The sequence below is a fragment of the Artibeus jamaicensis genome, unplaced genomic scaffold (genome assembly GCF_021234435.1).
Source record: "Artibeus jamaicensis isolate MK-2021 breed Jamaican fruit bat unplaced genomic scaffold, CSHL_Jam_final contig_889, whole genome shotgun sequence".
Classification (NCBI taxonomy): domain Eukaryota; kingdom Metazoa; phylum Chordata; class Mammalia; order Chiroptera; family Phyllostomidae; genus Artibeus; species Artibeus jamaicensis.
In genome coordinates this window covers 6,090,814-6,103,238 of record NW_026522005.1, presented here as the reverse complement: position 1 = coordinate 6,103,238, position 12,425 = coordinate 6,090,814, and the positions used below count along the sequence as shown (strand labels likewise).

Genomic DNA, 12,425 nt, shown 5'->3' with positions numbered 1-12,425 from the left:
AATGTTCCTCATCTATTATAATAAGCTCCTAAAAGAGAAGCTTTTCCACCCCAGCGGGTGTGACTCAGAGGACTGAGTGCCCCCCCCCCCCCACCGCAAACTGAAAGGTTGCTGTTTTGACCCCTAGCCAGGGCCCATGGTGATGGCAGAACAGGTCCCCAGTTGGGGGCACGTGAGAAGCAACTGGCTGATGTATCTGTTGCACATCACTGATGTTTCTCTCTTTCTCCCTCCTTCCCCCTTTCTCTAAAAATAAGTAGATAAAATCTTTTTTTTAAAAGAGAAGACTTTCCTAAAATTTTCTGAAGGCTGTTAATTTATATTTTTATGAGGTTTAAGAGTGCTTACTTTTTTGTCATTGCAGTATCCCAATAATTCTTTCTCTACAATGGTAAAAACATGTACTTAAAGAAAAGACACTTGGATTTTTACTTGCAAAGAGAAAAATTTATTAAAATGTTTTAAAATAAATCTCATTAAAAATAAAATAAAATAAAATAATAAAATAAAATAAAATAAAATAAAATAAAATAAAATAAAATAAAATAAAATAAAATAAAATAAAATAAAATAAAATAAAATAAAATAAAATAAAATAAATCTCATGTCATTGAAAAACTACAAAATAGTTTTTCAGCCGGGATAAATGCTTGCTAATGTTCACTCTAATTTTGTTGCTTAAAACTCAAAATTTTGCCCTGGCTGGCGTGGCTCAGTGGATTGAGTGCTGACCTGTGAACCAAAGGGTCACCAGTTCAATTCCCAGTGAGGGCACATGCCTGAGTTGTGGGTCAGGTCCCCATTAAGGAGCACACGAGAGGCAACCACACATTGATGTTTCTCTCCTTCTCTTTCTCCCTTCCTTCCTCTCTCTCTAAAAATAAATAAAATCTTTAAAAATAATTTAAAGTTTTTTAAAAAGCCTTGAAATTTCTCTAAATACATTATTTTACCAATACTTTTAAAGTTCAAAACCTAAATAAAGAGATGCTCTTAACCAATTAACATTCTCGTTGTATATATGCCATGCATTGAGAAAATAGGAAATGGCTTATTATTTATTTGAAAGTGTAAACCTTTGGCTTCAAGCCTGCCACTCATCCCTCCCTGATTACATTTGGATTGTGAGCTACACAGTGGGCCTGGCCTGGTCACTGCATACCCGCTGCCAGGTGTGCAATCAGGTCTTTAGCATCCTGCATGGTGGAGGGGATCTCTGAGCCATTCTCGGTCACTTGAGTCCCAAACAAGAACATCTTCCTGTCATTTCCCACTTCGGACAATGCCAAAGCTTCATGGATGTCTGTAATGTGATAGGCTGCTTTGAGATCCTTCACCAAGAATGAAAGAAAAAAAAAAAGAAGAAGAAGAAGAAATGTTGGTTATTTTGCATTTATTGCTCTGAAAAACTCCCCATTCATTTTAATATGGAGGATATTGAGACGCCATTACTATGACCCCAGTGGTTGTTTGAATAGAAAGCTTTTTATCAGAATTAAACCAGTATTTGAGTTATCATCAAAATATATATTTTTGGAATGAAGTTAAACTAATATAATACCTTAATCAATTTTCTAATTGGTGTAGTCAATCTGCTTATAACTTTTTATCTTTTCCTTTTTGTTTTCTTGGAATTATATTGAATAGGATCAGAGAAGACAGGAGACTTCCAGTGAAGATGGAGGCATAAGTAAACACAGGTGCCTCCTCACACAGCCACAGGAAAAATTACAGCTAGACTACAAAACAAATATCACCCGGAATCATCAGAAAATCAAGCTGTATGGAAGTCTGACAACCAAGGTATTAACGAAATCACATTCGGCCCTGGCTGGTGTGGCTCAGTGGATTGAGCACTGGCCTGCGAACCAAAGAGTCACTGGTTTGATTCCCAGTTAAGGCACATGCCTGGGTTGCAGGCTGGATCCCAAGTAGTGGGTGCATGAGAGGCAACCACACAGCGATGTTTCTCTCCCTCTCTTTCTCATTCCTTTCCACTCTCTCTAAAAAAATAAATAAATAAAATCATAAAAAAAAGAAGAAGTCACCTTCGGCCTGGGTAGGAGGGAGCAGAGACTCGGAGACATGGAGACAGGCAAAGAGGCAGAGAGACTCAGAATGGACACACCCATGGGTGGTGGATAAAAATTGGGAAGGATACCATAGGAGCCATGGATCTAGCCTCACATCAGACTACCCAGGCCAGGTACTGGTGCCAAGAAGTTAAGTCCTCATAATTTCTGGCTATAAAAACCAGTGAGGGGTTGGGTGGTGGAAGAAAGTGCAGGATTCTGAGGAGTCTCCTCTTAAAGGGCGTGAAAGTCTTAGGACTTATACAGACTCACTCCCTCTGGGCTCCAGCACTGGGGAAGCAGCTGGTAGGACACCAGTAGCATATAGGGAGAAATTAAAGTGTCTGGCATCTGGGAAGTGCTGGGGGACAGCTTTCTCCTGGACAAAACTCCAGAGGCCAGGCAGTGGCATCATCCCCTTTTTGAGCCCTCCCCACCAGAGAGCCACCGAACAGTGACATTGTATTAGAAACTCCATCAACCTGGTTCATGTGGGTTGCTCCGCTGATCTCCTAAGACTCCATCCTATCCAACTTAACCCATGCGCTTTCTACAATACAATACTCTACTAGACAGGGAGTCAGGCAGCTCTACCTGATACATAAGAAACAAACACAGGGAGGCTGCCAAAATGAGGAGTCGAAGGAAAATATGACCCAAATGAAGAACAGAAAAAAACCCTCCAGAAAAAGAACTAAACAAAATAGAGATAAGCAATCTATCAGATGCAGAGTTCAAAACACTGGTTATTAGGATGCTCAAGGAACTCTTGGGTACTTCAACAGCATTAAAAAGACAGAAACACAGGTTACGCTAAGTGAAATAAAGAAAAATATACGGGGAACCAACAATGGAGGGGACAAAGCCAAGGATTAAACAACAACAACAACAAAAAAGAAGAAGAAATGAAGGTTATACAAAGTGAAATAAAGAAAAATATACAGGGAACCAACAGTGAAGGGAAGGAAGCTAAGATTTAAACCAATGATTTGGAACAAAAGGAAGAAATAAGAATTCAAAAAACAAAAGTAAAAACAAGAATAGGCTAAGGAGCTTCTGAGACAACTTCAAATGTACCAGTATTCAAATTATAGTGGTGCCAGAAGGAGAAGAGAAAAAGCAAGACATTGAAGACTTATTTGAAAAAATAATGAAAGAAAACTTCCCTATTTGGCAAAGGAAATTAGACATACAAGTCTAGGAAGCACAGAGAGTCCCAAACAAGTTGGACCCAAAGGGGACCACACCAAGACACATCATAATTAAAACGCCAAATGTTAAAGGTAAAGACAGAAGCTTAAAAGCAGCAAGAGAAAAATAAATAGTTATCTACAAAAGAGTTCCCATAAGACTGTCAACTCACTTCTCAAAGGGAACTTTGCAAGGTAGAAAGGAATGGCAAGAAGTATTCAAAGTGATGGAAAACAAGGACCTACAACCAAGATTACTCTATCCAGCAAAACTATCATTTAGAATTGAAGGGCAGATAAAATGTTTCTCAGACAATGTAAACAAAAGGAATATATCATCACCAACTATTATTACATGAAATGTTAAAGGGACTTATTTAAGAAAAAGAAGATCAAAACCATGAACATTAAAATGGTAATAAATTCACAACTACCAACAACTGAATCTAAAAAACAAACCAAGCAAACAAGCAGAACAAACAGAACCATAGATATGGAGACCATTTGGAGGGCTATCACCTGGGAGGGATAAGGGGGAGAATGGAGGGGATAAGGGGGAGAATGGGGGGAAATGTACAAATTGGTGGGTACAAAATAAACAGGGGGATGTTAAGAACAGTATAGGAAATGGAGTAGCCAAGAACTTATATGAAGATGGACTAAGGTGGGAATTGCTGGAGGGAATAAAGGGTACAGAGTAGAGGGGGGGAAGGGGGAAAAACTGGGACAACTGTAATAGCATACTCAATAACATATATTTAAAAAAAGGAAAGAAAAGAAAGAAAACATGAGTAATGTACATCAACCTGTAGATAATCTGTGCTCTGCCAAAGCAAGTGGCTAGAACACTAACCAGAAGGACCCTGCCATGGAGACTGCATGGGTTCAAGTTCCCTTTTAAATTAATTTCAAATTGGAGATGAAATAGTGATTGAAAGCTCCTGTTTGCAATCATTTGTAATTATCTATGGCATGTAAACATGTTCATTAACTTATTTGCTTAACACTGACAACTGTTGTCTTTGATCATGTTCTGTACTTCAACAAAAATCTATCTTCTGTATGTCAGAGTTGTGTATTGGTGGGGGATGAATATTTTTATTTTTATTTTTTGTGGATGCATTATTTGGCATGAAGCTATATTAATCTGGGGGGAGTATAGAGGATCGTGTCATTACAGAGTTAAAGGATATATAAGATATAACCTAGAAATTGGCTGGTGTGGCTCAGTGGACTGAGTGTGGGTCGGTTGGATTCCCAGTCAGGGCACATGCCTGGGTTGCAGGCCAGGTCCCCAGTAGGGGGCACATGAGAGGCAAGCACACATTGATATTTCTCTCCCACTCTTTCTCCTTCCCTTCCCCTCTCTAAAAATAAATAAATAAATATTAAAAAAAAAAAACAGAAGCTTTCTGGTTAGTCCCTTAGTTGAACCTGGTGTCCATAATATTTAATTTGTAGAAGATTTTTTTCCAAGTATATTTATTTCCAAGGAGAATTGTAGTGGTTGGGAGGCATCGAATTCCTCATGCCCAGGGTATTTCCACATGAAGCGGTGAGCATGGGAAGAGTGGCATGATTTTGGATTTTGGTTTATTCTCTCATGTCCTATTAATAAAAACAACAATAGCCCTGGCTGGTGTAGTTCAGTGGATTGAGCGCAGGCCTGCGAGCCAGACATTCGTGGTTCCATTCCCAGTCAGGGCACATGCCTGGGTTGCAGGCCAGTTCCCAGCAGGGGACTCACGAGAGGCAACCCTACATTGATGTTTCTCTCCCTCTCTCCTTCCCTTCCCCTCTAAAGATAAATAAATAAAATCTTTAAAAAATAATAAAAATAAAAACAATAAGCTTACCTTGGTAGAAGGAAAAAAAGAATTATATTTAATAGTATCAATTATTTTAAATTTATCTCTAATTAAAATTTCCTTCATTAATTGTTTTTTGTCCATATCATGTTTTATTGATTATAGCATTGGCCATTGTGCATTTTCTTTTATGGTGGTTATTTCTACTGAACCAAAAAAATTTGGATCAAATTTTGAGAGGGTGGCAGAGAAAGGAGCAGGGGGACACTAAATTTAGAAAATAAAGTTGTAGGAAAAGGAAGCCAAGAAAGGAGGACAGATGAAGAGACAGAGCGCGAGATAGAGAGAAGGGGGAAGGCTTGAAAGAGGGAAACCCACAAGGAGAATCGGTCAGCAAGAGATGAGATTAAATTGAGACAGGAAGCCTGAGCTTCTGCTGCATGGCAAGGTCAAACCTTCTTAAGGTCAAAACACACTACTTTGCCACTCACACATCAATTATTATTTATGCAAATGACCTCAGATAGGCCCCTTTCTAAATACACAGATTTCAGTAATAGTTTTTATGTCCTTTGTGAAAGTTTTAGCATTTTCAGTTTTAAACGGCATTTGTAATTGGCTTTTTGGTTTTTCACAGTGTTCTCCCTAAGCTTTAGGAAATCATTTTTAAATCTCTAGAAATAATCCAACATTGTGTAATTTTTTTCTTCTTTCAATATGAACCAATCAGATTCCATCACTGGGAGCCTGTGAGGCTTTTCCTGATATGTTATACTTGGCATCTGGCTGGATTTGATTACCTCTCTGGATGTCAGTCACCCCAATGTATTGTCTCTCTGACTCCTGAATTCATTTAGGCTTAGAGTCTACAGTGACTTTTGTAACAGTGTTATGGATCCAGTAACATGTGAACGATGTCTCAAGTTAATAAATTCACTGATGGAATTGGAGAGAAAATAAATAGGAACAGGAGGGTGTTGGATGGGAGGAGGGGCTCCTTGTAATGATGAAAGTTGATCAGGGATAACTCTGCTATGAACTTGGGTGTACAAATATCTGTTTGAGTCCCTGCTTTCAATTTTTTTCAGTTGGTGAATCGTATGGAAACTGTATTTTAACTTGTTAAGGAACTGCCGTGCTGTTTCCCACAGCAGCCAGACCATTTCACAGTCCCACCAGCAGTGCACATCGTCCCGCTTCTCCGTGGATGTTTAACATTTTTAATGTATGTGCACGAAGTAAATTCAGATCCGCTCTAATGGATCTAAAACAGTTTCTTTAAAAGTGGCAGACACAAATACTTGAACTTGACAATCAGTAAGTGCTTACTGAATTAAATGCAACACATATCGGTTAGATTCCTACTATACTCAAGGAAGTTACAAGGTATTACAAGGGACAGAAAGATAAATACCAGTCTCTACTCTCAAGGTGTTTATAATTCAGTAGATCTAATAAATATAAATTGAACTGATTATACAGCATATTGTTTAATATCTACTTGTTAAAAGTAGATATTTCTATTTCTTGTGTTAGTGATAAAACTATGGAGTACAAATTATATTTGTACAGATTTTTACCTGTTTGTTTGCAAACACAACCAGAGGGATGATCGGGTTTGTCTCAATTAGTCGATGAAGGTGTTTCTTGGCTTCAGGTAACCTGTTGTGATCTGCTGAATCCACCACAAAGATCAGCAGTATTCCCCTGGACATGTATGCTTCCCAATAAGAACGGAAAGGCTCGCTGCCACCAACTAGGAAGAGGAGTAGGAAAAGAAGAAACACCAAAAATGTCACAGGCGCATCCACCAAGGGGCGGGGGAGGCACATTTACATAACTTCTGAACACTAGACAGGGGAATTGTCCAATAGATTGAACTTGCTGGTTGTGTTCAAATTTTATGTGTCTTTGCAAATTTTTTTCTCCTCAATCCTGTTAATAATTGACAAAGATATGTTGAAATCCCTCACTGCAGTTGTAGATCTGTGTATTTCTCCCCTAGTTGGGTCCCGCCTTCCTTCCTCCCTTCTTCCTTTTCATTTTTTATATTTTGAAGCTATTTTTTAAGCTATCTATTTGGTCAAAGTAATTATTTGTTCTATAACTTCTCGGCAAATTGAAACCTCCATTCCTAATAACGCTTTTTCTTAAAGATTTACTTTTCGGTGTACCAATCTCTCTGTCCACCATTTTCTCTTCTTAACTGTAGAAAAGCAAAATTAAAAAGGTGACTGCAGTGATCTAAATAGGAGATGATGGAGGTTCTAATTCAAATAGGGGTAGAGGGAAAGGATGTGACTGATGAATTCCAGACTGGTTTTAGAGGTAGAAAAATTCGCAGTGTTTTACTGGAGGTGGGGATATAGCAGGAGGAAACAAGGGCAACCCCTGGTTTTCTGTCTTGAGCAACTTCATGGATTATAAGGACCAGTGGATTATCAAAGAACTGATATGGAGATAGATCAAGCCTTTTGTTTCATCCGTGTTCGGTTCAAGAGGCCAATTAGACAACCAGGTGGAGAAGTTAGGTGACATTTGAATATGTTTGGGCTGGATAGATAAATTCGGGAGTAGCACACAGATGGTACTTAATGCCAGGAGGATGGATGAAATCCTCCAAGGAAAGAGAAGATGGGAGGATCTGGTGAATCTGTGGGGAACAACGATATTTAGAGTGGTGGTGTCTCCAGAATCCCTACAGAGTAGGGGCTTCTGGACTGCCTTCTGTTTACAAGATGGGGTTTGGGGTTTATCTGTGGGTGCAGCTGCAGAGAAGGAAGATTACTTTATTTACTTAGATTGCATATTTAATTGGGGTAGTAAGGGAGGAGGGAGGCTGTTATAGAAGGGAATATAAAGCCTTCTCCTCAACTCCCTTTATTACCACCACTGTAAAAAGGAGACAATAAAAAGAACGTAAAGTGATTTTCCCCACAGTGCACCTTAGTATTAAACTACACATGCTTTCTAAATACCTAGGAAAGTCTGACCCAGTGTTACTTTTTGCAAGGACCCAACGTTGATAATGTTAAGTCCTGTTCAAGGTATAACAAAGTGAGGCTATCCTGTAACTAATGAGGAAGAGGGCTTACTCTCCAGGAAGTCCATCTGGCTATCTTCAGTGTTTATACACACTTCATTGAAACCTTGGGTGGGTGCCTCGCTGTGCTGGACTCTGTTCAAAGCTAGAGAGTGGAGAACACTGGTCTTTCCTGCTCCATCCAGGCCCAGCACCAGAATGTGATTATTTTTCTCCTGTGAAACAAAAGATAAATCAATAAACCTACGCTATCAGGGATAGATATATATATATTTGAGAGGTGCCAGAGATCACAGGGCCACAGGACTATTTTCAGAGTTCAATTTGCTTCTTGAGTTCATGTCCATTGGAGATTGCACCAGAATTCAGTTTGTTGTCTGGGACCTTGGTACCTCCACGGTGCTTTCAGTATTGACTACGCCATTTAGTATGTAAGCATCTAAGGTCTCATTAATCAGTCTTGTCTTCCCAACTAGATCATTAGATTAAAATGCAAGATTCCACTTTTATACTCTTAAAGTATCACAATTAAAAGAAAAGGCTAAGATTATAGAAATTGTTAAATCAGTTCCAATCACAAATAAGCATTTATTTTTTATTTTTAAAAGATTTTATTTATTTAGTTTTAGAGAAAGGGGAAGGGAGGGAGAAAGACAGAGACAGAAACATCAATGTGTAGTTGCCTTTCACATGCCAGTTTACTGGGGATCTGGCCTGCAACCCAGGCATGTGCCCTGACTGAGAATCAAACCGGTGACCCTTTGGTTTGCAGCTGTGCTCAATCCACTGAGCCACACCAACCAGGGTCTATCTTATTTTATTTTTATCATCTAAACTATTATAAACGTCCTCCATTACCCCCCAACTCTGCCCACCTCCACCCAGACCCTGCCACCCCCCTCCCCAGGGTTTCATCACCCTGTTGTTTGTGTCCGTGGGTCATGCTTATATGTTCTTTGGCTACTCTCTTCACCTTCTTTTATCTAGTCCCCGCCCCCCAAACCCTTCCCTCTGCGATCTGTTGGTCTGTTCCATGCATCTATGCCTCTGGTTTTCTTTTGTTTGTCAGTTTATTTTGTTCAGTAGATTCCACATATGAGTGAGACCTTGTGGTATTTGTCTTTCTCTGATTGGCTTATTTTACTTAATGTGATCATTTCCAGGCAAACGAACATTTATTTTAAAATCTGATGTTAAAGCCTTTTGAATTAGACGTAAACTTTAGATAGAAACATTCCACCAACATACCAGCCTTAGGAATTTTTATGACAAATGAGAAACAATAAGAGCAGGCTGGTATGAAGAAAGTTTAGGGTGCACAGAAGGGTGGCTTTTAGGATATAAACTCCAATGTAAATAGTAATAAACAAGCAACAATACAGCCAGACTGCTCATCGAAAGTTAATTGTTTCCCAAATAGCCTACTAAAGAGGCTTCTCATGCACAAAACACACTAGGTTTAAAAATAACAATAATCTTATATATTTCTTTTTGAACACTAAATGTTGACATGAGCTTTAGACAGGATTCCTGGTTAAAAAAAATGTGATCCAAACAGCATTAGAATGTCTATCCCACCTCTTTTTTTAAAAATAAGATCTATGTGCAAGTAAAATGTTTTAAGGTCTGATCCAATACATACTTATGTAGAGAGCATGTTTTATGAAGACTGTCTAGAGAATGAAAGAATTTGAAAGAGTATATGTTTTTACAGTGAATTCTTGATGGCTTTCATAGCAAATGGTATTTCCATAAATGTTTCCCATCTCTATCGCGACCTCCTTCCCATCGCCTCCCATCTGCATCTAAATGTTAGTTACAATGCCATCCTGGGATGGTGGGGAGGAGTGACTTGATGTACAAAGAAAACATTGAATACTTTTTTTTTCCAAAGATTTTATTTATTTATCTTTAGAGGGGAAGGGAAGGAGAGAGGGAGAGAAATATCAATGTATGGTTGCCTCTGGTGTGTCCCCTGCTGGAAAGTGGTCTGAAACCCAGGCATGTGCCCTGGGAATCAAACCGCAATCCTTTGGTTCGCAGGCCCATGCTCAATCCACTGAGCTACACCAGCCAGGGCAACGTTGAGTACTTTAAAGCAATGCTGGCACCAAGAAATGGCTGCAGGGTGTGGATTGTGCCCCCCTCATTATCTCCACCAATGGCCCTACTCAGGCTACCCCAATATTTCATCCATTCCAGATAAAATTTTGTTCACATTTTAATGTGTCTAAAATGAAAATTTACAATGCATGATACGTCTTACTTTGGTTGGAAACATTTTTTTCTTCTTTTCTTTCTTAGTGGTATCCAAAATAATGGCCTCTTAGATCCTGCGAAATATTGGTTGGGCATGTCCCACAAAGCACAGGGTCTTGGTTTTGGTTCCTGGTTGGGCACATGTCTGGGCTGTGGGTTCAGTCCTCAGTTGGGGTGCCCGTGAGAGGCAACAGATTGCACAAGAGGCAACTGATTGATGTTTCTGTCACACTGATGTTTCTCTCCCTCCCTTTCTCTTTCCCTTCTCCCCTCTCTAAAAATAAATAAAATCTTAAACAAACAAAACGACAGTTCCCTACTTCCTTTCCCACCACATTACTCACCCTAAGTTCACCTATCTAGAAATTTGGGAGGCACCAATGCTTCACATTTTGCTTACTTTTTAGTCTAAAATACATGCTTGCCTCGTGTTCATAATCTCCAGTGGAAATTTGGGGTTACTGGAAAGCGAGTGTTCAGACACGAACTGTGATCCCAAACACAACTGTTCCTTGTCAAAAATTATTCCTTTAACTATAGCGGATCTAGGTAGTCTGTGTTTTTCCGGAGGTCAAATCTGCCCGAATAATTCACAGTTTAGAACCAGAAAGTAGCTCTGAGCCCGGGAACTCCAGGAGTGCAGAGCCTGCTCAGCTGATGCAAACAATGCCTGGTTTTGCTTTCTCCCCAAACCCAGCCCTAATTTTTAAATTGTGGTAAAATACATATAACAAGATTTATCATCTGAACCATTTCTAAGCGTATACAGTTCAGTGTATTCATTCATTCAATCCATTCATTCATAATGTGCAAACATCACCACCATCCATCTCCAGAACTCTTTTCATTTTTGTCAAACGAACTCTGTACCCATTAAATGCTAACTCCTCTCTCCCTTTCTCCAGGCGCCAGCAACCACCATTCTACGCTGTCTCTCCGGTTTTGCTTACTCTAGGTATCTCATACAAACGGACTCATAGGTGTTTGTCTTCCTGTGACTACAATGTCTGGCCTGCGAGAGCTCACTTAAACCTTTGTGACCCTTCTGGACGCCGGTGGTCTGAAAACTACAGAGGCAGTAACCACGACGGCTACAGAAAAGGTCCAGACAACTCAAAAACACATTCGGCACACATTCAGGAACCCTGCACCTTCCATTGAAGAAGCTATTTTCAAAAGGGCTCGGATCGAGAGCCTGCGTGGGGCGAGGGCTCGGGGCGGGTTTCTGCGTTGTGCGCGGTCTGCGATCTGAGTGCCGGACAGTGATAGGGACGGAGACTGGCCATAACCTGCGCCTCTTCTTCAACACGAGAGACCTGAGGGGGGTTAGGGGTGAAGGGCAGGTGGCCAGAGAGAAGGGTCTGGCAATCAGTCAATCAGTCGTTGGGAGCTTGACACGCTTCCTTCCACCCACAGATAGAAAGCCCCTGAAAGAGACCTAACTCCCTCCGGTGGGGGTCTGGGACGTAACAGAGCTGGCACTCACGCCTGATGTCCCGACAATGGCCGTGGGGAGAGGTCCGAGGCACCAGTCTCTTACCGGCTGTTCCAGGAGAGGCTTTGCCAAGACGCTGTTGTTCTCCTTCTCTTTCTCTTCTTTTCCCTTAAATTGTTCCTTCTCTTTCTCCTTTTCCTCTTCCTTCCCTTTCTCGTTCCCCTTCCCCATCTCCTTCCTTTTGTCTTTTTCCTCCTTTCCTCTTCCCCGAATTTTCTCTTTCTCTGGTTCCTTTCCCTTCTCTTTCTTTCTCACTTTCCCCCTCTCCATCTTCACAGCTGTCTCCTTCCCTCCGGCGCGCCCTGCACGCTGGAGCAGCCGCTCTGGGTCCCGGCCGGTGTGGCCCCTGCGTGGGACCCAGGCAGGGACGTAGATCCACGTGGCGCAGACCTCACTCACAGTCACTGTGGCCGCCGCCAGTCCTACGGCGCGTAGGCTGCCAGCGTAGGCTGCCACCGGGCATCTCTTGCTAGCGCGCTCCCAGGGCTGCGAGCTGCACATTCGCGAAACCTGAGGGCGAAGGCGGAGTGAGGAGGGTAAGGCAGGGGTGCTAGAAGA

The 12,425-nt window shown here is 40.9% G+C and overlaps 1 protein-coding gene across 1 annotated transcript; it reads right to left on the bottom strand.

Annotated features, from left to right (window-relative positions):
- Positions 1-1,048: 1,048 nt before the first annotated feature.
- Positions 1,049-12,221, bottom strand: ARL9 (ADP ribosylation factor like GTPase 9). Its single transcript, XM_037162278.2, has 4 exons — positions 11,913-12,221; positions 8,166-8,328; positions 6,651-6,826; positions 1,049-1,331 (listed from the first exon to the last, which is right to left on the bottom strand). The coding sequence occupies exons 1-4, from the start codon at positions 12,135-12,137 to the stop codon at positions 1,152-1,154; spliced, it is 744 nt and encodes a 247-aa protein (XP_037018173.2). The 5' UTR covers positions 12,138-12,221; the 3' UTR covers positions 1,049-1,151.
- Between the last annotated feature and the right edge of the window lie 204 nt (positions 12,222-12,425).